A 27949-nucleotide genomic window follows, 5' to 3' on the forward strand; every position below is an offset into this window, starting at 1 on the left:
CCTTTGCTGTTTGTGGAAGCTTTTGTGTAATTGGTTGGCTCTTCTTCCGACTGCACCAATCGCAAGCTCTTCTCTGTTGAACTCCAACTGTGAAATGGAAAGTAGAGATGAGGGTGCAGCCAATGGGGAAAAAAAAGTGTACAGCAGCCAATCCTCCTGTGGCGTTTTGTGTCCTTGCCCAACTGGAAAAGGTGTTTCATGCGGAGGGGCGTTTCCCAGACGCCAATGGGCGGGAGCCGGTGAAGCGGAGGGACCAATGAGTGCTAAAGGTTGAGTGACAGCTGTCCAATAGGGACCCTCAGTGCTAGTACGGTTTGCGGCTTAAGCGCCGCCGCGGTCTGAGGAATGTCAACTATTCAACATGGAGGCGGAGGTCGATAAGCTGGAACTGATGGTGAGTGTAAAGAGAAGGAGATCTACTGGGTAGTTTATTTTTCCCCGATAGCCTCCAAGGTGGAACACAATTTGGAGTCGCCGGAAACCCTGGGCGGTGGAGGCTGGACCAAACTCGAGCTTCCTCCTCCTGCACCAAAGGGAGTCGCCGCCGCCTGGTCTCTTTTAACCGCCGCAGGGGAAGGGGTTACATCCGGGAAACTCGTGAGGGAAATGGCGGGAGATGCTTAGGGTGCGGGGCCTTTGGAATTCCTTGCAGCTTGCCCTCACCTTTCCACCCCTCAAGGAGCTGTGGCTGATGTAGGCGGCGTTCCGTGTATTTCCATCAAAAGACGTGACTGGAATGGTCACTAAGCGTCCCAAGAAGGGGAGAGGTCGTTCACGCTCCGAGAAAGAGGGATGGAGGGTAGGGTGGGGAATAAACTGAGAGGGGCGGAGAGAAATCCCTTTGGGGTTGAACCGCTCACAGTCTCCAAGGCTGGCTAAGAAAGTCTGAGAAAGGTTGCTAGAGTTGCGTGCACAACTTCCTAGCAGCCAAGGAAGCCCCTAGACCAGTTTCTCTTTGGCCCGAAGGTGGCAGTCCTTCGGTGGGGGAGAGGTGTGAGCCATGGGGATCTGAACCTCGAGCTCCTTTCCTGTAGCGCGGGCTGGACTGAGACGTGGAAGGCACCCCTGCTCTGGAGTTGCCTAGTTTCATTCACTGTGAAAGTAGAGGGCGGGGGCGAATAATTGGAAAGGACTCCCGCTGTTGCTTGGCCTGCTCGAGGGCGCTAAACTGGAGGGCTGTCCTCGTTTTCTGTGGATCCTTCCCTCGCTTGTCTTATTTTCTCCTTTCCATCTCTAGACTACTGGCTTGATCGCCCGCGCTTTTTTCTTTTCTTAGTTCCCTTGTCCTATCTTCAGTCCTTTACCCTCAGTATTACCAGTGTTTGGCTTGGGCTGGCTTCCTTTAAAATGTGGAATTTGGAGGACCCACCCATCATTAAGTTCCTATCCTTTTTTTGTTGTTGTTAAATTACAAGATTAAGTATAAAAGCCAAAATCTTTTTTCTTCATCTCTCCAAGCTGAACCGTGAGTCTCTCTAGTATCTGCAATATGTAGTGATTCTGGAAGAAACTGAATACCATTCTCACCTCATAAAATGTGAGACCTTGAAATATCTTACTATTTTCTTCTAATGTATTAATACATTGTAGTGCCTCTTATATACAAAATCGACTTGAAAGCTTTCAGTTGCTTCTAATGTTTTGAATTTTAATTTTCTTTGTAGGGGGTGTGTGTGGGGATTGGGAAGGCAAGAAAAGACTGCAGAAAAGGAAGAATTTTTTTTGCAGCTTTCCAAAGCTGTAATAATGAACTTTTAGTTCTAAGTTTTGTTCTTATTAACTATATTTCCAAAAAAAGAAGAAAGAAAAAGAACCAACGTGTTAAGTATTGTAGTTTGATTCTATCAGCTGACATAGTTAATATCTTGTTGTTCTCCCTCATTCTGAATTCCTCCTTCCAGATGGATGGTTCTGCCTAATTGTAAGATGCTAAATGATACTAATTCTGTTTTTAATAGTTTTCCCCCCCCTACAAGTTGGCTTTTAATTTTAAGGTACCAATTAAGTAAGCCTTTTCTGGACTTGGCATTAGAGTCTCACAGGACATTTTCTAGATTGAACACATTTTATTTTACACGGCAAACAATTACCTGTACATCTTGAAAAAAGTCAGTTTTGGAAAATTATGATGTAAGCAGACTCTTAAACTTTTAAATGTTCGAATGATGGAATAGTTTTTAAAAATTCTATTTAAGAGAGAGCGAAGAAGGTGGTCTTCTTAAATTCCCTGCAAGTAACCTAGTCATAGCTTCCCGCCCCCCACCCTTCAAATTAGTTTGTTTCTATAATCATTAGTATTTAAAAATTGTTTTTGAACTATTATTAAAGTTTTATTATTACTGCTTTGTATTGGTTGGATGGTATAAGACAGTGCATCTTATCTTTAGATTTGCCATGTGCCTTTAGGAAAAAATACTATATCTGTGAATTGGTTTGTTTTCTAAGATTCCAAAGGTAAATGACCTCCTGTGCAATCCTCTGATTTTGGGTTTTATATTACTCAAATAAAGAATTTGTTGAGGAACCCATGTTAGATATTTAATAAGTGAAATAAAATGCATATAATTAACTTTGAAACTAAAGAATTTATCTTAATTTTGTAGACAAATAGCCTGATCCTCTTAATTTAAAAAAAAATCATTTTTTCTTGTATGTATTAACTTCCAATTCAGAAAAATTAAACATTTGTTTTAAATACTTGTCTTTAAAACCTGATACTTGGCTAGCAGAGTTGAAATACTCTAATATCTGAGTTATGTGGCCTAGGATTTGCGGTCAAGACATTCATGTTCCAGCTGACCTGAATTTGAGTTCATTTCTTATTAGGCTCAATCCAACCACATAGCTGAACTGGATATTTAAAGAAAGACTGGTGAAAGAAATGGGAAGTGTTTTTGCATCAATCAACATTATTAATGGAGGAATAAGCTCATTCATTTTGGGGTGATCTTTGTTCTCTAACTTTTTTCCCTTCACTTATTATTGGTATTTTTTAGTGTCCTTTTGTGGTGCCGCTAGTGATTGTGCACCAAAGATACTGCAATATGATACTATAATACTGTTTACTATTTCTATTTCTGGGTTGACATTTGACTTTATAATGGTTTCTCACCAGTTAAAAGCTTAGGGTGTTAATTGGATTAAATCCAAGGAAACTTGATTCTTAATCTCCTCCCATTATTATTTTCTCCTTGATTTTTCTGCATTTGAAGGAAATGGAGATGACTTCCTCCTATATTTAAGATGTTTTAGGGGTTAACTGAAATTTTAAAATCCCCTTCCATAGTATTCAGTTAGGTAGGGCTAATGGTGTCCTCTTTAGGACATATTGATTCCCTGGAACTCTGTAAACTCTGCAGATAAGATGGTAAGTGCTTTTTGTAATATAGTTTAGATTCCAGAGAAATAGAATGGGCTTATAGAAATTGGGAAACTCCTTATTTTACTTTTCATTTGTTTTCTTTGATAATCTTTCTCAAAAGGCTTGTTTCATATGGCAGCTAATCAATTGCTATGGAGGAGCTAACCAACACATCTCAGCAGAAGAGAAATATTTTCACAAGTTTGCCTTAGTAGTAATTATAACCTGTTTTGTTAATACCAGTCCTAAGGTCTTAACAATATCCATGTTAATAACTTATAAAACTTAATGCCATTTACAAAATTCCTTTCTACATCTATACATATTTCATTTTGGATAATAACCATTCTTTAGTCATCAAAAAACAGTATCACTTTGATCTTTAAATCCTATTCTTTTTTTTAACACTGATATAAATGTTCTTAGGTTTTGGATGTCTTATGTCCAAAGTGGCAACCCTTTTTAAAATTTTTTTCTCACTGAAGCTTCAACTGATGCAAGATGCTTTTGTGTTTCTTTCCTACCTATTACTGCTAACGAATGCTCTGACTTTATTGCACTACTGTACTTTACAGCTAGCAGTGCAATAGTATTGTCAAAGCATCTGAAAGCAGAATATACACCAGAATTTTGATTCTTGCCTTACGTCATTCTTCAGTGCCTGTGAGTAATTTACCACAACCTTTGTTGCCGAAAACTGTATAATTTTATTACCAAAAGTGTATGTTTTAGAAAATCATAATTTGAAAAAAAAAAGTTTTAACTAATTAAAACTTCACCGCTGTAATGCAATATGAAACACTAGAAAGAATACATTTTATAGCTAAAGTTGTTGTGGCTTCTCTAAAAGATCAGTACTTTGTCATTTGCTTGTTTCTGTTATAGATTTGGATAGATTCTGGCAAATCTCAGTTTTTATTTAACTGAGTGTGAAGATGAATTAGTAAGTGATGAAAACAGTCTCTGCTGTATATTTCCTGTGGTAATGTGCCTGAAATCTTAATTGGTGTCAATTTTGTGTATTGTATAGTAAAGGCTTGAATTTAAAACTTAAGAATGTGTTTTAAAACTTAATGTGTTTTAAAACTTAATGTGTTTTAAAGTTCTTTTTGTAATTATGAGATATAATAAAGGGTTTATCCATGACTTGTTTTTTTTTAATCAGTTTGAGATATAATATACATACTGTAAAACTCAACGATTTTAGTTGTAGAATTTCATGGGTTTTGACAAATGTGTACAGTCATCTAACCTACACCATAGTCATGATACAGAACATTTCTGTCACTTTCAAAAGGTCCCTTATGACTCTTTGCAGTCAACCTCCTTCCAAAGTCTCTGGCAACCACTGATCTCTAGTTTTATCTTTTCTAGAAGTTCATATGAATGGAATCTATACACAGAGCTTACAGTCTTTTGTGTCTGGCTTCTTGCACTTAGCATAATGCTTTTGAGATTCTCCCATGTTGTTATATGTATTAGTAGTTGGATTATTTTTATTGATGAGTAGTATTCTATTGTAATGAGTATCACAAACTGTTCATCTATTCACCAGATTATGGACTTTGGGTTTTTTCCCCCAGATTTTGCCTATTATGAATAAAGTTGTTATAAACCATGTAGTACAAGTCTTTTTGTGGACATAATGCCTTCTTTTCTCTTGGGTAGCATTATAAAAAAGTATACTTGATCTTATAAGAAGCTGCTGAAATCTTTTCCAAAGCTATGTGTTAGGGTTCCAGCTTCTATGAATCCTCACCAACACTTAGGATTATTGTCAGTCTTCATTTTAGCCATTCTAATAGGTGTTTAGTGGTATCTCATAGTTTCAATTTGCATTTCCTTAATGGCTAATGATATTGAACATCTTTGCATGTGCTCATTTGCAGTTGGTATATCTGCTTTAGTGAACATCTGTTAAAATCTTTTGCATATTTTCAAATTGAGTTCTTTTTATTATTACACTATGATTCCTTTAATTTTTTATGTTATTTGCCTTCTCACTTAAAAATTTTTGATTAAGTCCAATTTATACATGTTATTCTATGGTTTAAGTTTTCTGTGTTCTATCTAAGAAATCTTTGCTTAACTCGAGGTCACAAATGTTTTCTTTTGGAAGATTTATAGTTTTAGTTTTTACATTTAGATCTCAGTCCTTTTTGTTAATTTTTGTTAGTAAGCCTTGAAATCATCTAGTGTAAGGCCTCACCCATTGCTCTTGTTTTCTAAAACTTTGAAACTGTTTTGCATTTCCAAATAGTTTTTTTGGTCACTTTCTTTTTTTCCTACAAAAAAGCCTGGGATTTTGGTTATGTTGAATCTGAACAATTTGGGGAGAGTTGACATCTTAGCAATATTGAGTCTTGTGGTACATGAACATTATCTCTCCATTTATTAGGTCTTTAAAATTTTCAACAGTGTTTTGCAGTTTTCAGTTTATAGGTCTTATAATTTTTTAATTACCTGCTTAGTGTGATTTCTTTTGGTGCTCTGTATCTTAAAAGTAGAGCAAGAACTATTACAACATGTGTTCTAAATGCATTGAATTTCAGAAAAAAGTAAGCTATTTGTTAAGCAAATATCCTTAAAAGATGACTGGGAGAATAGATATCAGGGAAGAAAGAAACCTGAGATGTTAGGAATGGGTTCAAAGACATCATTTGTAAGGAATGAAGAATGTGATTGCTCATCATAAAGCCACTTTATTCCAAATTTTCTATGTAAAGTCTCTTTCTAAGTTAATCTCCACCTGGCCTCAACTGTGGCTGTTTTCCTCTTTGGCTTTTAATTTCTCACTATCCGTAGTGGGCTGTTAGAGCAGTGGGTAGAATTTTGTGTTTTTTTTTAACAACGTAGGACATTACATGGGGAGGGACTAAGAGACAAAACTGCCTTATTTGAGGACCTCATTTCTTTTCTCTGAAATAGTGAATTGATAACAATAAAATTTCTTTTTAGATATCATTGGATTTTCTTTCTATCTGAGTATAAAATTTTGGGGGGTAAAAGATTATGTATTAATAAAAAAGAATTTAAAAATTTATCAGTTGATGAGGAAAGGGAATATTTCTTCTGTCTTGGACTATATTTTGGTTTGAACATATCTTCAGTTTTAAGAATAGGGTATGAAAAGTCATCCATATGAGCTCATTTAAAATCAAGTGAGAAATTTTCTTCTTTCTTGGAGCAAGGTAAAAGTTTTAAAGCAAACAAAAAATAATTTACCGTTCTTAGTCAAACATTACAGAGTTTCACTGTTAGGAATATCCCAGATAAATAAAATTTATTCTCAATTAGATTTTAAAAGGTTATACTTCTAACTTATTTTAATATATAACATTTTAAATGTTTGAATAAGTCAGTCCTTGATTTTTTGATTCAGTGTTTTTGTTCTTTTATAAATGAAGAAATAATCTCAGTTTTTACTAAGGTTTTCACGTAGTGATTAGTCACTGTAAAATAAATTTAGCTTTTCAGAACAATTTTTTTGGTTAGGAAATGTGAGAGTTGTAGTGACTTTTAAAAATTCATCCTCTCCTCTCTTAATTTCCCCAGTTTTATTTATTTAACTTTATTTTTTTAATTGAAATATAGTTGATTTAATACATATATATATTTCAGATTCTTTTCCATTATAGGTTATTATGAGACACTGAATATAGTTCCCTCCGCTATACAGTAGGTCTTTGTTATCTGTTTTATATGTAATAGTGTGTATCTGTTAATCCCAAACTCCTAATTTATCCCTCCCCCCTTAATTTCCCCAATTTTAGATGACAGTACTTCACTCAGTAAGTGTTTCTACTAGTACAGGACAAGCTGGTACTAGAGGCTAAAGATATTAAGGAACTTAAGTAGGAGACACAGATAAATACATTGGGACAGACGCCATGATGGGACAAGTAAATACCAGGTGTTGTGGAGGGTACGTTGGAAAGAGGCACCTAACCTGTGGAAGGTTCCTTGTTAGAGGTGAGATATAATTTGAGACTGAAAGAATGAGTAGGGATTAGCCACTGAAGGAAATAGGAAGTGTTCCAGGCAGAGGAACCAGTGTAAGTAGAAGTCCAGAGAAGAGAGGTATTGTACAAGTAAGGGGAACTGCAGATGGTTCAGTACAGTGTTGAGATAGGGAACAGGAGGGTTGGATGAAGAACTAGTAAAATCATTTTTAGCTATTAAGTTGAGAACATCCACCACACTTTTCCTTTATTCCATCCCTAAACATTTTAAATTATTTTAAATATGCATGTTCGGTAGTAATCATGAACCTGTGTTCCTAAATTAAAAAGAAAATTCTCCATATAAATATCCAATTAAGGTTTTGGGTCGAATATAGGGAAATTTAGTGACTTCTGATTAAGTCATATTGATTTTTGTGTTCTCGACTCATTATTGGCTATTTGTTTGGTATAGGATAGCATAAATAACAGAAGTGACTTTATCTCCTAGTATAGATTCAGAATGACTCAGCACTACTGGCTATAATGGTTTAAAAATCTTTCCTAGATACTTCCTGCTCAGACATTTAATCTTCATATTATTCCCTGAGGCCTAACTTACAGTTTTTCTTATAAATTCAGAGAAGCTCTAAAAGGGAAGGGACAGTTTCTGCTTTTTATACGCTAGAATGTGCTTATCATTTGGGTTTCAAAGCTTTTTTTTTTTTTTTTTGAATGACAAAGATTGTCTCTTGGTACTGTACTTTCCAGTTTTCTCTCTCCACCTGTAGGAGTTCAGAGGTTCAGTTTATTTGGCAGTCTACTTTGTTACTTTGTCATTGACAGTAAGACAGAAGATACATTTCCCTTAAAGCGACAGTTTTTAATTTTTTTCTTTGGGTTATAGATCCTTAAAGGAGCTCCATCTCACCAGAATAATGTACATAGATAAAACTGCCAACTGTTAAGAGCAATTTGTAGATCCTTGCCCTGGATCGTGGGATATCTGCTATTCAGAGGCTGAAATGATTGGAAATTAAGTGATGAAACATCATTAATCTTATATCCTTTTAAGTATCTGTGTAAGCAAGAATTGCTGCCAAAAATGTATTCCCTCAAGATAATTTGTTTCAAGTATGCTCACTATTCTAATTATGTCCTGCAACTTAGGAATGTAGCTGTTGTGTCATATTAGATGATATTCTAACTTTGTACTCTGAAGACAGTTTATCATGACTATTTTATATACACATATTACACAATACTAGAACCTTTTACACAGTATTATTCTATATATTAAACTATATAATATTTGAGAGGATGCTGTTTGCCAGGTGCCATTAGAGATGGGTGACTTTTAAAAAAGACAATGAAATTCATTTTGGTTGTATAAAATGTGAAGCTTCAGTGGAGAGAATGTTAATGTCATCTTGTGGAGAATCATACTAAGAGTTGGAATTCTGAAGGCATTGGGAAACCCTAATGATCTTTAAGTGAAGAGTGACTTAGTACAGAATGGACTTACATTTTTTAAAAAATTGCTTCAAATAGTTATTAGACATGTAATACATACCCACTGTAACTTAATCAGAAGGCAGATATGCAAAAAGAGGGGGAAAAACCCTACAGTTCCATGACTATTGAGACTATGTTGTATATTTTAGATTTTTTTGGTGGGTATATCTTTTTTTTTTTTTTTAACATTTTTTATTGATTTATAATCATTTTACAATGTTGTGTCAAATGGTGGGTATATCTTTAACTTTTTCTAACCCAGGTTCATTCTATGTATTATGAAAATCTGTCCCTGTAGTCCGTAGCACAGTTAATACAAATAACCTAGGATCCTGAAAGCTTTAAAAAGGCTTATCAGTTAGACTACTTTAACTGATAAAATCAGTCTTTCACAGACAGGGCTCATGTGTACTACCCTCATAATTGTTCCATAAATGCCTGCAGATTAGGAACTGATGAACCTGAAACTTCACACTTTCTTCTGCTTTGGTGTTACTATTTGCCTGAATTAACATGTCTGTAACCGGGTGCTTGTACATGTCACTGCGTATGTATTTCAGACTAGCATAGACTTGCATTTGTTCTATCTGGAAGAGAGTGGGTAATAGTCAGTTCTCTAGCAGATATATACTAAAAACCAGTTGTGACTGTGTAGGCATTAGAGGTGACCCTCAACTTGTTTAGAACTAGAAATATTTTTTCTTAAAATAAGCTATAAGTGGGGCTGGGTTCCAGGCTGTTCTTTCAAATGAATAAATGTTCTTTAATCTATTTCCTCTTGTCATTGAGCATTAGGCTCTATGTTAAAAACTAGGAATATCAAGGTGAAATGACAAGGCTGTTGCCAGCCAGAAACTTGAAATCAAGTGGTGACACTACCATGCAAACAAATGATTATAATACATGAAACTGTAAGCCATAGCCATGAACAAATTAAATGTGAGTAAATAAAGGTGTTTCCTTTTTGATGTGAACTTATTTATTTATTCATGTAATTTTTCGTTCCAGAGATATTGTTGCTGGCATTCCATCTCATTTATTTATTTGTTTGTTTTTATTGACATATAGTCAGTTCACAATGTTGTGTTAATTTCTGGTATACAGCATAGTGATTCAGTTATATATAGTCCTTTTCATTCTTTTTCATCATAGGCTATTACAAGGTATTAAATATAGTTCCCTGTACTATACAGTAGCACCTTGTTGTTTGTCTATTTTAGATAAAGGTGTTTCTAAATCTGCATTGGAGAGAGGAGAATGTAAGAAGAGGGGTGCTTTAAGTAGATTCTTTGGTTGATAATATAGCTACCTAAGTCTTGGAGTGTTAAGATACCTAATTCTCCCTTAAAACATTGTTTCTATGGAAAATGTATTTTTAAGCCTAGCTACTGACTCCAGAACATATCTCTACCAACTCCTCTCGCCATTGGCAAGACTGCCATATTTCCCGCCATCTCTTCCCTGTGTTTTGATGCTATTGAGACAGGCTTTCTTACAAGAGGATGTGTTTGAACCTTTAAAAGCCCTGGTCCTTTTGAATGGAACCATTTTAGTGACAGTGAGAATCTATGGGTTTGTAAAGAAGTGTTTTTAAACTGGACTGCAGTTATAGTCTTTTCTCCTTGCTTAATAGTTGCTTGCTTAATAGTTGAGTGGTATGTAATAGTGTGCCTTTTACCTTAAGCCTTAAGCTGGTCATGATGAAAACTAGTATAACAGAATGTTACATGTTTATGAAATATGTAGCATGCTCTGTAAACTCAAAATTATTTCCTGAACTATTCCTTTTCCCTTTTTTTCAGTATCTTCCTTATAGTCCCAGTCTGCTTCCAAGGATGTCCAATTGGCAGAATGTAATTTGGCTGTGTTTGGGGCATTAACATTGATTTCTATGGACTTTTCCCAGCTAAGTTGTGTATTTTATTAACCACTCTTAGGATTGATATAAAACTTCCCATTTGTGTCTATTACCAATTTAGAAGAAAACTGTGAATATGAAATATGAATGTCTTGGGCTTTAAAACTTTACTAGTTTTATTTTAAATATTCTAAAAATATTTAGATAATAATGTGCCTAAAAAATAATAATAGGTAGCCAAAGTTGATTAAACAACAACCTCACTGATTACAAGGCTTCCAAGAGGGTAATTTATAACTGAGGGTTATGAATGAAATTGATCAATCTTTTGCTCTTTTAACTAGACATGAATGAGGTTTGGAGACTATCATAATTGGTCAGTAAATTTCCTCCATGTAATTAAAAAATTTCCTGTTCATCACCAGATCCTAGAACCCTATCGATATTGTCTCTGCTGTGTAAATAGCTCTGAGTAGTGCAATATTGCTTATAGGGTTTTGGTGTTTGGGAAGAACGATGGGCAGGTTACAGAAATGATGTAGCTGAAACTGGAGCAACAGTCTTTTTTGTCTAGGAAGAAAACAAATAGCAGAAGCTAGTTTTCAATATAAATATTAAAATCTGAAACTCAAATGTCAAATTTTAACTTATTAGAAGGAGGAAACAACTTTTCTAAATTTTAACATTTTGATAAACTAAACTTTGGTTTACTTGTAGTATAATGAAATAATAGAATTTTAGTGTTGAATGGGACTTAGGTTTCCAACTCTCTCGTTTAATAGGAGGGACCCAGAGAAATGAAAGATAATGGAGGCCACAAAGCTGGTTAGTGATACCAGGGCTACAACTCTTACAACACATCTTAATCCTCTTATTTTCTTCTTTTTTTTGTACCATATTTACCAGGTTGTATTCAGAGGGAATTTTTTTAATGGACTAACTGCAGAGATAGTAGGTTTAACATTAAAAAAAAAAACTATTTAAATTTAATGTTAAGTAAAGTCTTTACATTTTCCCGCCGTCTATGTAACTCTTATTGCCTGTAATGTCATGTATAACTTTGGTCTAACTACATTAAAAACAGAGTAATGAAAATAGAATTAAAGGGAAGTCACTTAGACTGTTTCTTCATTTATAAAATGAAGGATTCAGATCAGAGAATTTTGATTATTTTTCTGTTTCTCAACATTGCATAGGCACCTATTTTCCTTTTTGGTCCCCTGCTTATTCCCTAGCCCACTGACTTCACTAATAAGTAAATACTTCTCTCTATGTATTATCATAAAATGTTCTGTTCACTTCTTCAAGGAGAATGACGTTCTACTCTCAAGCTGTTTTTCATGTCTTTTAAATTTTTTTTAAAAATTGCAGTTACATTACATAAAATGTATCATTTTAACCATTTCAAATGTATACAGCTCAGCAGTATTAAGTACACTCACGTTGGTGTGCAACCATCACCACCGTCCATCTCCCAGAACTTGATCTTTCCAAACTAAAACTCTGCATACATTAAGCAGTAACTCCCTATTTCCCCCACCCCCTGTCTTTTAAAGTCTGTTTAAAATTCTATTTGTTCTCTGAAATATTTTCCAAATAGAAGTGTGGGCATAGTAATTACAAGTTGAATGGGAATTAAAAAAAAAAAGTCTTTTGAAGGCAGTGATATACATATAAATGCAGCTGTGGGGAGAAAGTGAGGAGTCCTGAATTTTAGCATTTGCCACTTTTCCTGGTGTATTTCCATCCTAAATAATTTCAAGCTACTTAGCATGATGTTACTGAAGATGAAGTTGAAAAGAAATGCAATAGTAGCATGTGATATATTTCTACTATATAGATATGATAGACCACAAGAACATAGATAAGAGTAAAATATAGTAAATAACTAGGAAGTTATGGTTTTTGTATATATATTTCTTTTTAATAATTTAATTATAAATTTATATGATTTAATTTTTAGTGGTGCCTGTGTTTAACAATTGGCTTGCAAAAATTCCTGAAAATTTAGCTAGGTCCATCATATCATTGATTGGAAGCACACTCTTTAGTATCTTATTGAAATGTAAATTACTTAAAAGCAGGAACCACTTATTGGTACGATTTGGTGATTTTAATACATTGTGGACCCCCAAGTATTACAGGAAGCCATAGCTGAAACCACTCTCTTGAAGAGAAGACATTGTTAAATGGACTGTGGGATTATGCTAGTTAAATTTAAGCAGAACCAAAATATCAAGTTAAAAAATGTGTAGGCTTAAGAGTATCTGTTTTACAAGCAAGTTAAAGGCTCCTAGAATAGAGATTCTGTTTTAAGGTAACCCTGGAGCAACAAATACCATAATCCTAACAATTTTCTGGTAACTTAATATGTTTTAAATACTTTTATTTAAAATTATGCTTTAGAATGTTATACAAGGCCTTCAATTATATATAAAGTCACAGAATTGTGGTCTATTTCAATGATTAAAACAAATCAGGTCTTGAATACTTAGTGCCTTTGCTTAATTTGATTTACCCTTTCCCCTGTCCGATCCCCATACTCTCCATCCACATGCTGTATAGGTTAGTGTACTTTTTTAATATAAAGGAAAAGATAATACCTGAGTATATTCTAATAATGGGAAATGAGGCCAACAGGAATTTCTTTATATATACACATATACATATATAGTAATTATTAGTATGTTTAAAGAAGTCTAATTATTGAGTAATCATGGCAGCTAACCTAAGTATATAAGACAAATGAAATGCCTCCAGTTGTAGAAAACATTTTACACATAATTTTAAACAAAGAACTTCTGCGTTTGTTTTTCTGGCTCACAGCAACTTTTTTGCTGTTAGAGATGCAAATCAAATACTGATTCTTGGAAAATTTTTAAAAACAAAGATTGACTTTCTCTTATCTTCTATTTCTACTCCAAAAGCTTTTGGTTATTAAGAGAATTTTGTTAAATTGCCAAGTTTGCATTTAAATTTATGCCAATGATGAGAGAAATTATTAGTGATGAAACCTTTAGTTTTATCTCTTTCTGAAATTCTGTTCAATAATGACAGCCTCTGACCTTAGAAGCATTTTAACTTCTGAGAGCCATTTTGTCTTGCTTTACATTCCAAAGTAGAACCCTTGGTTTACTTTTTGTAAAATAAAAATAACACCACTTCTCATTAGACCTGAGAACTACTTTTAACTACTCTTGTAGGTTTTTATTCTTTCCATTAAGGCTTCAAATTTTCAAGAAGCAATATTTGGTCCAGAACTTAAGTTGATAGAAAGGTCTGGACTTTCTCCCCAAAGCAGTTTCCTCAGCTGGGGGCTAGAAATGGGAGACCATCCATGAGGAAATCATGTTCTGCCCTTTGTTGATGAAAATAATCAATAAACAATTCAATAATAAGAATAGACAAGAGTTTTATTTGAGGCATATTGAGCACTAGCCCAGAAATCCGCTTACCAGATTGCTCTGAGAAACTGCTCTGGACAAGCACTGTTTTATATCTTGTCAGAACAAAGAACGTTAAACAAGACAGGGATACATTTCTTCAAGGTTTCAAAAAAAAAAAAAAAAAAAAAAAACAAAACAGATGAGCATGCACACATACAGAATGGCCTTAGCACCTGGGAAGGGAGTCTTAACATCAAAGGAATACCAGTATTGGCATTTCATTTGATCTTTATTTTTAACATGGCCATTCTTTACTTCTGGTCAGTGTGCCCTTTTCTTTAATAATTAAAGCAGATGTACAATGTATGTTTGAGAAACCACAAACAGGCTGTTTTAGTTAGTAGCATAAAATTCAAGTTAACTTATGGATAAGCCAGAATGACTTCTCCATACCTCAATATGTGAAAATTTCTTTTATCACTTTCATAGTAAACTCAAAGGACCATAAATTCAAGACAGTACGTGCTTTAAGATCATGTAAAAGATGTAGAAATTCCAAAAATTAAGAATAATTTGTAGATTATTTCACGTTCAGAGATATATATCTTCCCCACCTTTTCTATATGTACACACACATATTTTATGGCCTGTGGCAGTTTTCCCCTTTTTCCTTCCTTAGAAGTTTACTGCAGATCAAGGTCCCATGTTAGCACCCAGGTTCAAAAAATTGGATTTATTCAGACTGCTACTCCTGTACTGTATGTAGCTTTTCTTGTGTATTTTATGAATCTTTAAGCCCTCTAACTTTGGTCTGTGTGGCACATATTTGTAGTTCTTTGGTTAAGAGGTTGCAGACAATGTTAACAGCGTGATTATCCCTGAAAATAAATTTGTTCTCTGTTTTAACATGAAATCACATTTCCTATTAGGGGTAGACAAACACCTGCTGATGACTGTCAGTAACCCAAGGGAATTCTTGAAGCCATTGTTCTAAATAGAGCATGGGTATTAAGGATGATGGAGGTTTTATATAGTTTTCTATTTCCATATTTTCAAAATGAGTGTATGTCACATTATTAAAGTACTAAAAAACATAAAGAGAAAAGAAAGAACAGTTACAGCATTTATTTATTAATGTGTCTTTTGGTTCACAAAATAATGCTATGTGCTGATCTTTAGTTCCAGAAAGCTGACTCTGATCTGGATTACATTCAATACAGGCTGGAATATGAAATCAAGACTAATCATCCTGATTCAGCAGGCAAGGTAATCTGCAAAGTAAAATGTCTCTTTTTTTGGTCTTTTTTTTTCATAGTCAGTTTACAATGTTGTGCCAATTTAAATGTCTTTTTAAGAGAATATTTTATAAAAGATTTTCTGATAGTATTTCCTTTCTTATTCTTTTCTTTTTTTTTAAATGGAGGTACTGGGGATTGAACCTAGGACCTCTTGAATGCTAAACATGTGCTTTGCCACTGAGCTATTTCCCTCCCTCACTGATAGTATTTCTAATAGTTAATTATGACAATTACATTATTAACTATTAAATTTATGGAATCTTTTTGTGTTGGAAGCTTAGTCAGAACACTGGAGAGATTATACCCATAGTCAAGGAAACTTGTGGTTACATTTTTTTTTAAAACCTGTAAATAAGAATCATTGAATCCAGAGGCATAAACCACTATGGAAGCCTCTGAAATTCTGGGAGAGACTATAAATACCTCTAAGGCAGTGGTTAAGAGGGGAGAAATCTTAGAAGTTATAATATTCTCTCAGGAAGATGATTTACTATTAGATTTGTTATATGAACTATGATTTTTACATAAAATTACATACTTAGTTATTCTAAGTTTAGGTTGATTAGAAATATTAAAATATTAACTGTTTACATGCCATAAAATTATAACTACATGTACACATGCCTTTATAGACAAAAGCAAACAATTTTTAAACATTGTCTGTTAACATTAATTTACCACATAAATAATTGTGCCAGCAGACAAGAAATATCATATTTTAGTGTCTTTCAAAAAATTTTATACAGTTCGGGGAGATTGGGTGGAAGTGCAAATTAAAGTAACATTTTATATGAAATGGGAAAGCATTGTAAACGTTCAGTTTTTACTGTTTATTTCATGGAATGCCAGGATTCTGTGGGAGTATAGTTTGAACTGTTCTAGCTCCTTAACTGACTTGACTGTCTTTTCCTCTTTTCTTTGTGACTGAAGAACAGCCAGCCAATTCTGGTCCAGTGGTACCATCTAATGACTGGCCAAATCCCTCATCTGAGTCAGTATCTATCAAGTACTATGTGGAAGACATTTCATACGGGGCTTCCACTTTTCTTCCACCTCCCATCTCTTGTCTTTGTTCCATTTCCAATTATTTTTCTCTTCTACAACCTTTTTTTAAATATATAGTTTATTTTTTAAATTTATTTTTATTGAAGTGTTGATTTACAGTGTTTGTTAATTTCAGGTGTACAGCAAAGTGATTCAGTTATACATCTACATCGACATATATTCTTTTTCAGATTCTTTTCCATTATAGGTTAGGTCCTTGTTGTTACAACTTTTTTTTTAAAAACAGCTTTATTTAACCATAGTTCTCATACCATAAAATTCACTCTTTTAAGTATACAATTCAGTGGTCTTCATTGTATTCACAGAGTTGTGCAGCCATCACCATAATAAATATTTGAATATTTGCATCACCTCAGAAAGAAACCCACTAACAGTCACTTCACATTAACACCTCCTTCCCCGCCCCTGGCCAGCTCCTACCAACCTCTAATCTACTTTCTAGCTCTATAAACTGTACAGATTTTGCTGTCTGAACGTATCATATAATTTGTGGCCTTTTATGTCTGGTTTCTTTCACTTAGCATGTTTTAAAGGTTCATCCAGGTTGCAGCATGAGTTAGCACTTCATTCCTTTTTATAGCTGAATAATGTTTCATTATATGGCTGTACCACATTTTCTTATTTACTCATCAATTAATAGACCATTTGGTTATTTTCTCCTTTTGGCTATTATGATAATATTACTATATACATTCATGTACAAGTTTTTGTGTGGGTATTTGCTTTCATTTCTCTTGGATATATACTTAACAGTGGAATTGCTGGCCACATGGTAACTATATTTAATATTTTGAGGAACTGCCAAATTGTTTTCCAAAGTGGTTGTACCATCTTATTACATACTTAGGATTTGGTTTGTTTTTTTTTTAAATGGAGGTACTGAGGATTGAGCCCAGGACCTTGTGAAGCATATACTCTACCACTGAGCTATACCCTCCCCTGATTTTTTTTTTAAGTTTGATAAAATTTACAAGATAAAGTTCACCACTTTAACCATTTGTAAGTGGACTGTTCAGTGGTATTAAGTACATTCACATCATAGTCTATCACCACTATCCATCTCCAAAACTTTTTCGTCTTTTCAAATTGAAACTGCACCCAGTAAATGATAACTCCCCATTCTTCCCCAACCCCTGGCAACTACCATTCTACCTTCTATGAACTTGACTACTCTAGGTATACCTCATATAGGGGACTTATACAATATTTGTCCTTTTGTGACTGGGTTATTTCACTTAGCATAATGTCCTTAGAGTTCATCCATGGCATGGCATGTGTCAGAATTTCCTTCCTTTTTAAGGCTGAATGATACTCCATTGTGTGTATATACCACATTTTGTTCATCCATTCATCTGTCTGTAGACACTTGAATTGTTTCCATCTTTTGGATATTATTAGTAATGCTGCTATGTACTTTGGTGTACATAGATCTGTTGGAGTCCTTGTGTTTCAATTCTTTGTATAAATACCCAGAAATGGACTTGCGGAATCATGTGATAATTCTTTGTCAACCTTTGAACTTTAACTTTTAAAATACCTGTAATTACTTATCTGGTAACTCCCTTTTTTGTGTGTGTTACACTTGGGAAGAAAACCATGAACTTAGTCTTTGTAGATTTCACTGACATTAGTCCTAATGATTATATGTGTATCAAGGAACAGGAAAGGAAACATCTATTAGCACTAACTTCTAATACCTCTACATGGTGGTAGTGAACATTCATTGAACATTACTATGCACCAACCAGTGTCGGTGGGGGGGTGTGCGTGTAAACTCACATCCACATACGTGCATATAATTTTATTTAGCTGTACTGTCCTCATGATTTGGAGACTGTCAGTAATTCTGCATAAAAGTGAACATTTAAAAATAGAATATTCATAAAGATACAATAAACTACAGGCTCCAATTAGCATGATTATCACCTGTATTTATTCCAGAAAGATAATTTTATTTCATGAGCGTTTTCTCTTTAGATTCTTTTAAATTTAGTAACACAACTAATGGTATGTTTCTTTTTGTTTCTTTCAAAACACCTAACTGAGTTGAGTTTTTTGCTTTCATGTTGGCTTTTCTTTTTTCTTATCACTAACACTATCATTACCAGAGCACTTTTTGCATATTCTTGCGAGCTCTTAAAAGTGATCACCCACTTATAATAAATAAAACCCTAATATTAATTGAAATGTTATAGGCACAAAATTAAATAAAATGCAGCACAGTTTATAAACACTAATAAAAGAACACAGTGGCTCCCAAGAAGTCTCTCAAAGGTCCCACCTCCTAATTCCATCACCTTGGGGATTACGTTTCAACAGATGAATTTTGCTGGGACACATGCAGACCATAGCAATTATGACTCTGCAAATATTGCTTTTATCTAAGTCATATAATATACTTGTTTGCTTTACCCATCTTGTACAACTTGTTTTTCTGGAGCTAATAATTGTTTTCCTTTTTCTCCTTCAATTTGCTTAGTTTTTCTATGCATTTGTTATTAATTCAGCTTTAGACTTTTCTAACAGAGCTCTAAAACTCTTGTCAACAGTGTCAGACATATCACATTTCATTGATAAGTTTCATTGTCTTCCACATCCCTTCTGATGCTCTCTATCCTCCTGCTCCACAGCTGTGTTTCTGGGCCTTCTTTACCATATTTTGGGTAATTCTCTTTGTTTTTCTCCCTTAGTTTTTATCACTGTTTCTTGGTTTATTTCCTTGACTGGGTAAAACAGATCCTTTAGAAGCTTCCTGAGCAATAGTGCACAGAATATTAACTTTTTGAGACATAAAATATTTGAAAATGTCTTTATTTAACCCTAAATTTAATCCTTTAGTTGATGGATGGTTTAATTGGAGATTATTTTCTCTTAAATTTATCATTGCTTTGTAGTTTTCTAGTTTCCAAGGTTCTTGTTGAGAAATAGATGCCATTCTAATGCCTGATCCTTTGTGTGTCTTCCTTTATTTTATACACACCCCCTACCCTGCAAAAAATAAAACAAAACAAAACAAAAACAAAACCACACACACCCCTGCATCACACTCTGTCTTGGAACTTTCAGAATATATTATCTATGCTGTGAAATTTTATAGTTATTTTATGATTATAGGATAGGTCTTTGCATTAATTGTGCTGTCACTTGGTGGGGTTCTTTAAATCTGAAAACATGTAAGTCTAAAGTCTTATAAATTTTCTCACCTGTATATTTATAAAAAAAAGAAATCCTCTTTTATGGCCTTTCCCAGTAGTGAGATATTGAACCTTTGGATCTATTTTCTATTTTTCTTATCTTCTCTTAACTATTTTCATTTTTGTATATTTCCCCCCTACTTTTTTGGATATTTTTGACTGCATTTTCCAGTTTATTTGTTTTTTGTTTTTTTACTGGCAATCTCTTAGAACATCTAGAAACGTGATAAGAAGTGAAGGGTGAAGGGACAGGTCTCAGTGTCATTGGGATCTTACTGAGTAGATACCACAAAAGGCATCTTAATACACACTATTCCTCTATCTACCAGACTATACAGCTGGTGTCATCTGTTATATTTTTGCACATACCACTAAGTTTTCTTAACTTTTTTCACGGAGTCTGTCTTCTGTCCTCTTCCTACTCCTACTGCTTGTATCATAGGTCTTGATCACTGGAGAACTATTTCAACAGTCGTTTAACTTAGTTAGATTTTTTGGGTCTAATTCATCCTGTTAGAATCATCTTTATTTACCATTTCCATCATCAAAAGCTTAACGAAAAAGCTCCAAGGAAGAGGGGAGTAGAGAAATGAGCCTCTACCCACAGCCATGAGTTAGGGTCCATGAAAGAGATATTTGAAGGGTAGGAACATAACCAAGATAGCATCATTTTCTGGAAATCAAGAGTCCATTTTAAGAAGATTAGTACAAGAAGGGAATAAGGAGAGGCAAGAAGAGGGGTGCATGTCAAAATTATATGCTATAGGGCAGGTCTGACTTTTTGATGATTTAAAATAACTTGGCACCTGAAGAAGTATATTATTATAGAATCTAGAAGGTTGTTGGCAAATGGAGTGCAAAAAGTGGCAACGGAATCAAGAGATGAGTTAATTTTACCCTCAGTATAGGGAAGATCTATATATATTTGAGGTCTGTATACAGGGAGCTATGAGGTTATTGAAATATAGGAAATTTAAGGTTCTTGAGGATATATGGAGGAAGCAACAGTAATAGTGGTAGTGTTAGGGGCTGAGTAAGGGTCAGAATGTCCATAGATGTTTTCATTTTCAGTTGAAAAGGCAGAGGAATAGAAATTCCCTAGATGGTTTCTGTCTCCTTCGTAAAGTAGTTGGGGTGAGATCTTGTGCCAAGAAGGAGTGGGTGGGAACTGGAGGGAGTGGAAGAAAGTTTGAAATAATTAGTTTTGGAGGGTTTGCTAACAAACCATCAGGGAATGAAAAGAATTTTCAAGTGGCAGAAAGGACCCAGTTGAAATGTCTTTTATGGAATAGTGGTTATTTATATTCCAAAATGAATTTGAAAAATGAATGTAATTTATAAATATAGTTGCTTGAGTTGGCATGAATTTTGTATATTGAGGTGAATGAATTGGCATATATATATGCTTAAGCCCCGTGACAGTATGTTTAAGAATTTTATAAGTGGTTTCAAGTTGTCTTATTCTTTAAGAACAAATCAAAGTAGTTCCTTTAATCTTCTGAATAACATTTAGAATTGCATTTTAGAAGTATTGTATAATTAATTATTGTGAACTATGTACCAAATGTTATGTATCTAGTGTGACTTTATTTGCTATTTAACATTGCTATTTTGTGAGTGTGAGTCGGGGACTGGGGTGGTTATTTCTGTACTTGGGCTTTTAATTCCTTGAGAATAGGATATAGGTCTTATACTTCTTTCTTCCCCTCCTCTCATCCTCATCCTCTGTCACATAATTGCATAATTAAATACAATGTTCTATTAAATGGACAATGGAATGTGTTGTATATTAATTCTCAAAAGAAACTTTTTCCTTTCCATGAATTAATATATATTGATTTTTTTTCCTGATATAGAAAAATCCAGTTACACTGTTAAAGGAATTGTCAGCAATAAAGTCTCGATATCAGACTTTGCATGCACGCTTTAAACCAATTGCTGTCGAGCAGAAAGAGACTAAGAGCCGCATTTGTGCTACTTTCAATAAGACTATGGCCTTGCTACAAGAACTACAAAAGCATACAGACCTGGAGGTAATGCTTTCATTTGACCTGTTGCAGTTGTAGAGTTTTAATTCTGAGTGTCACTTGGAAGATAAATCCCCAGTAACTCTCATTTTGAAATTCAAGTCAGTTTGAGCTGTTGATCAAAATGAGATTTTCTTGATTCTCTCAAGCTCTTATCTCCTTTTATTTTAAAATAAGCATGTGGACTTGACTTGGTTAATGAAGAGGTATGCTGTCTTGGATTCTGTAGCCATGGCAGAAGAGAAAACATACTACTTATTAAAATCTACCAGTTCTGCCGATTCCTGTAAGAACTAGTGAGATTGAGAATCTAGAAAGCATCTATCCCAGTGACGTTTATTTATTTATTTTAGTTCTCTTTTCCTTCAGTTGAGTTGGTGGGCTTGGGTAAGCCTGACGTTCATTCTCTTCCTCCACTCTGCCTCCCCTTCTCATATAGTGTAAGAATCTTTATAATTGTGACCCTCTATCACTGAGGTGTAAAACCCTCAGATATGTTTGAGTGGAAAAAAAGAATATGTGTTGCTGACCGAGGCACTAAGATCTTGAACAGTCAATTGAAGGGTTTATTAGCATTTTTATTTACTATTAAGGCCAAGTTGGGGGCTTTTGAAAGAAAAGATAGCCTAATGTAGATGGAATAGAGTAGGACTTAATTATCTGGACAAAAGATGGCCAATAGGTTTTCATCTCTGGTGCTAACCCCATCGACTGATAATAGCTGCTTAGAGTGCTGTTTTAAGGACCTGTGTCTGGGCATGGAAAGGCTATCTGACTGACCTGGTCATGCCACTAGGGGCAGCATACATGGTATTTGCAAAGTCTGAATTAAATTATGATTTAAGATACTTCAATTATTGGCTGGTAGCAAGAGTAAATCTCAAACGGTGATTACACAGGTCAATTTGATCAAGAATCCTTTATATTGCCAATGGAGGAAAAGAGAACAATGCCTGGTTAAAATTATAAAATGATACCTTAAGTGTATCTGTTTTGTCATGGGGAGATGAACACTGGAGGAGGGGAGTGCAATTAAAAAAGGGACAGAGGGTAGAGACAGTAGGTAATAAGCAAAGGGTGGTGTCACATGCTAGTAAATAAAATGCGAAAAAAGGTATGTATGTGATAACTTTCTATAAATAAAATCAAGTCACATATTCTTCATCATATGTGATCAGAGCCTAACAGTAGAAGCATGAACTTCTTCTAAGGAAACAAGTCTTGAAGAGAGATTAAGAGTAGTTCTGGATGTACATATCAACATCCTATGTAGAGAAATCCATAAATTTATTGAAGCACAAATTTGGGTGAGTGAACAAATTGAATATTTTTTGAATGTTCACTAGATTTTTTGAATATTTACTAAAATTGTCTCCATTGGATACAATAAATAGATGGCATATTTCTGAGATTACAGAGTGGTACAGAAAAATAGTTATGATAGTGATAGGGGATTTCCATAATCTGAATATCTATGAAGGTCTTCATTTAGTTAAAAGTATCTGAAATGAGCTAGGGAATATAGTCAATAACATTGTAACAACTTAGTATGGTGACAGAGGGGAATTTGATCTATTGTGGTGATCATTTCATAATGTTTAAAAATATTGAATTACTAAGTTATATACCTGAAACTAATATAATATGTATGTTCATTATAATTCCATTTAAAAATAAAATATTTAATTCATATTTACTTGCCATTAATTTAGTCAAATAGCTCTATTGGCCACTCTTAGAAAAAAGGTAACTAATAATAAAATAATGATAGAATTGAGAAATACCAAAACAAAGTATCTGAAATGAGCAATAATTATAAAAAAAAGTAGAAAGCTAAGGGAGTTTTTCATTTTGGGTCAGATAATGACAAATAAGGAGAAATGACTGAAAGGTAGGTTATAAACCTTGAAAAAGGAGATCATATTTTAGAATCAACTTTAGCCAAGTTGGGAAATGTTAGATATGGTGGGTCTTGTACCTATCAGTTAAAAAATGAGATAGTAATAGAAAGTTCACAGAAAATTGTTATGATTGAAATGTAGGAGAAAAGAGGATAGCATCTGAAGAGAGCTGTATAACCAAAAACAGTTCTATGAGCCCAGAGTTTAAAGGACATATAAAGGATTCCAGGTATAAACAGAGGTATATTAGTTATAGGGACAGAACTGTGAGAATAGTTAAGAAAGCCAAAGGCTAGATTGAGCTGAGGCTTCTAAAATTTTCTAAAATAACCAAAAGGACTTTTAAAATTATTTTGGGAACATGAGGAACATGGAAGGGATGTCTACTTGGGGCAAATGGTGCTTTGTCTATAAACAACAGAAGTTAAACTGTTCAGTTACTATCTTGCTTTAATTTTTATCAAGGTAAGTGGCTTTTCATTTGAAAAGGTAGAAAATATATTTGAATTCATATTAAAAATAAATAGAGAGATGAGAACAGAAAGGAGGTGGAAGGGGGTAATATATAAATTTCTTGATCTTCTTAGTTGATATTAAGACATTGAGGTTTAAATATACTTAATTATATAGGTGACCATCAAAAGGAAAAAAAGAGCTAAACTTGTTCCAAATACAAAATAGCAAAACAATACCCAAAACAAAAACACAGCAGTAAAAAGAAAATTAAAAAGGCATTAAAAATAGAATGTGTGTGGTATTCCATCAATGCTCTGAAACATTGGTGTTAAAAAAGAAAAATTTCTATATATTTTAGATTAGTTAATTCCTGGGAAAACTCTGTGAAGGTTTATTAAACAGATGGTCTGAAATCTCTTACACTGTGATCACAAAGAGAAACATGGATTCATGGAAAGCAGAATCTTGTCAGAATAATACCATTTCCTGTTTTTGAGATAGAAGAGGGAAATTCTGTAACTATTTGCATTGCAGTAAGGCATATGATTGTTTTTCATTTTATCCACGTGAACATTTTGAACAAATGTTGGCTTGATCAGCCAGATCAGCTGGAACCAGTAGCCACATGTGGCTATGTAAATTAAAATGAGAAGTAATGAAGTAAAATAAAAAATTCAGTCCTTCTTCTACCAATTGGACACTGTAGATACAGAACATTTCCAGCATCATAGAAAGTTCTATGGGAAAGCAATGCCCTAGAGATTCTGATTCTGTAGGTCTGGGGTGTTCCAGACTTGGCACCTTCTCTAGAGATGACCTATATAATTAGGCAGATTTGTAACTATTTGAGTGATTCTTCAGATTGTACCTCCTATCATTTCCCCACTAATCCTTTGTTTCAGCTAGCCTGTTTGTTGGTGCTCTGTGAAAGTCCCTTACAACTTTGTCTTCTTTCTTCCGTTTGCTTTTCCTCTTACGTGCTTTTGCGGATTCTGTTCGCTGGTTGTTTTCTCAGCATCTGTTCTCCCTTCCTGCTTAACAGATTACTGACTTTCTTGAGATGTGTGCCATTCCTCACAGCCTCATGCCTGAGGTAAAGTTGGTGCTATCCTCAGCTTCAGGGGTGTGCCTGTTTGGCAAAGGAAATGGATTTTCCTTTAACATTGGTTTAGGAATGGGTTTGTAACCCAAATAACATGTGAGAGGGGAAAGTCTGGAAGTATGAAATTAGAGTTTCCTCATTGCTGACATAACCCTGGGATGAGAAAACTCTGCGTATCGATAAAATTTTTGTTCACACTTATTTTTCATAATGCTTTTAGGAGTGTATAGCTCAGTGGCTTAATGTGCACAAGGTCCTGGGTTCAATCCCCAGTACTTCCACTAAATAAATAAATCTAATTACCCACCCCAAACAAACAAAAAAAATGCTTTTAGAATATGGTGTTCAAATGTGACTTCCGTGGTTCTTTTAAATTACAATCTTTAAATTGTTTGATTTCTTGGTCTTGTTTTTTCAATTTAATTGTAAATTCTTTGGAAGCTCAAACACCAAAGAACCTTGGATATAGATAGCCAATATGTATTTTCCTTGCTTTCCTAAATTTGTGATTACATACATAGTATAAGCTTATGTAAACATTTATTTGTATGACAAAGCAGAAGTTAACTAAATTAATTTAACAATCTTTAGAGGTTTTTGAAATAAAGATTTTGTCATTTTTTTTCTAGCTGTTACCATTGACTGAAGAAGAGAAAACTGCGGCAGAGCAATTAAAAGCTTACATGCCAGGCTTATGAAGAAATGGACTTGCAAAAGAGGACTCTGACAGAGAAGGGATCAATTCCAGAGACATTTGGGAAGATGACTTGTTAGCACTTGGTGACTAGTGGTGGGGGGATGGCAAAGGTGATTTGACTTGGGTGACTGGATAGTGATGCCTTTCACAAGATAAGGGAATACAAGAAGGACAGACATTATATTAATAAAGTTCAGTCAAAGGATGGAATGGAAATAAAGGACTTAAAAAATATATGCACATACACTTAGTCCTGTAGTTTCAGGCAAGGAACTCAACACTATTTTGTATCTGTTTTTATACAATCGGGATGACACAGATGTCCTGGCCTATTGTAAAAGAGTATGTACTGTCAGTCAGTCAGTCAAGTGTAAATGAGCATGCTTTGGAAATTAAAGGATAGAAACATATTTGTATTATATTATACATTATATGTGTATATAATTTTATTATTGAAAATTTTGATCACAGATGTGGTCACATTATCAGTGAGGCTGCTAATATGTGACTTACAATCTCCCACAAAACCTAACTTTGGTAAGAAGCTGGCTTTTCTGTGACAGCCTCACTTGTGTTTCTTTTTGTCCTGTTCCTTCTGCTTGCTAATGTTTGGCAGCATGAGTGCTGCTTTCAAATGCTGTTTTAGACTGTCTGTGTTGTATTTCAATACTACCTTTGTTCTCCTTTTGCCTCTACATTACTGTAATTGTTTATTCTATATGAAAGGTAAGAAACTGAAATGAGAGGATCACTGGCAACTGCTACTTGCCAGTTTTGTGTGTGTGAATTTCCCTATTTGTTAGGGAAAAAAACCTAATGGCAAGTAAATAGGAAAGTAAATCATAGTATATCTATCCACTAGGGGGTCAAGTTGCCAATAAATTATTACTGTTAATGTTCTGGGAAATGCTAAGTGGGTGAGAGGGGAAGCTCTATAGTTTTGTAGTTAAGATTGAGTTTGAAGTCATACCTCAGCTGTAAATAGCTGGTTTTAAATTCTAGCTGTATGGTGCTGAGCAACTCACTTAACTGGTATGTGTCAGGATGGATGGAAGCACAATGAGATGTTAAAGTGTTAGGATTTGATATTTAGTAATCCTTCAGTATTTCCATATATGTAATAAAAACAAGTTATTGAAAAGACTAGGAAAATTGTATAAAATGTTAGTTCTGTAGGTTCTAGAACTATACTTTTAGAAAATAAAAAAAATTTTTTTTGTTATGTTATTAGCAAACTTATAATACCTAACAAGCAGGTTTGGGAAAGTAGCTTTAGTTAAAATTGTCCTGCCTATTTTGAATATTTTGAGAACAGAATGTTCCCCTCTTTTTTAAATTACAGAGAAATAAGTCACACCTCAGTAACCTATTTTTCTTCAGTACTCAGGCAGTTAATACTGAGGAAGTTTCTGTCATGGGGTGGCTCTGGGATGTGATGTTGATTGGTAAGGTTGAAAAATGGTAGTATCACAAAGAGGTCATAGCAAGCTACTGGTGTTAAAGTGGTTTTGCTTTCAATCTGGAAAAAAAGACTAGAATGTACTGTTTTCCCTCTGACTTCCTTCACAAGTTACCTTCTAAACTTTTGTTCTTACCCTCATCTCCCTTAAAATTGTTTTCTATGCACTTCTTTATGTGTTCATTTATTTCCCAAGCTTCATATATTGCCTCATGGGGGATGATTCCCAAACATAACTTATTCCACTAAACCTAGATCCACATATCCAATAGAAATCTCTACCTGAATATTCAAAACTGAGTGTTTCCAGCTGTGTAGCGTTGGTGGTATAGTGGTGAGCATAGCTGCCTTCCAAACTGAATGTTTCCAGAATACCTACTGATTTTTGTTATTTTATTAATGGCCACTGTTCTGTTAGTTGTAATTTAAAAGTTTGTACCCCTTTATCTTGTTAATCAATAAAATCTGTAATTCTATTTTTGAAATGTTCATACCATCCAATCTTCACTTTATCGTCACTCTTACTAGCCAATTTAGACTTTTCTCATCTTGATAACTTTCCTTTGACCATACTGTTTTTGTCTTAAGTTGTAAGTCACAAAAATTAATTAGGTTGTATTCTAATACAACTTTAAGAAATTAAAAAATAAAAGTATGCCTATTCTCCAGAGCAATCTGCAGTTTTTTCA

The 27949-nt window shown here is 34.2% G+C and overlaps 1 protein-coding gene across 1 annotated transcript; it reads left to right on the forward strand.

Annotated features, from left to right (window-relative positions):
• The first annotated feature begins 244 nt into the window (after nucleotides 1-244).
• Nucleotides 245-27930, forward strand: SKA2 (spindle and kinetochore associated complex subunit 2). Its single transcript, XM_006181446.3, has 4 exons — nucleotides 245-394; nucleotides 15241-15327; nucleotides 21475-21651; nucleotides 25734-27930. The coding sequence occupies exons 1-4, from the start codon at nucleotides 362-364 to the stop codon at nucleotides 25800-25802; spliced, it is 366 nt and encodes a 121-aa protein (XP_006181508.2). The 5' UTR covers nucleotides 245-361; the 3' UTR covers nucleotides 25803-27930.
• Nucleotides 27931-27949: the final 19 nt, after the last annotated feature.

The sequence above is a fragment of the Camelus ferus genome, chromosome 16, assembly GCF_009834535.1.
Source record: "Camelus ferus isolate YT-003-E chromosome 16, BCGSAC_Cfer_1.0, whole genome shotgun sequence".
Taxonomy (NCBI): Eukaryota; Metazoa; Chordata; class Mammalia; order Artiodactyla; family Camelidae; genus Camelus; species Camelus ferus.

What these genes read in the sequence shown, in the direction of transcription:
- SKA2 (XM_006181446.3), top strand. Translation starts at nt 362, where the DNA reads ATGGAGGCGGAGGTCGATAAGCTGGAACTGATG. An exon ending in ATCCTGATTCAGCAGGCAAG is followed by an intron (nt 15,328 to 21,474) that starts GTAATCTGCAAA and finishes TTCCTGATATAG; the next exon opens with AAAAATCCAGTTACACTGTT. An exon ending in AAAAGCATACAGACCTGGAG is followed by an intron (nt 21,652 to 25,733) that starts GTAATGCTTTCA and finishes TTTTTTTTCTAG; the next exon opens with CTGTTACCATTGACTGAAGA.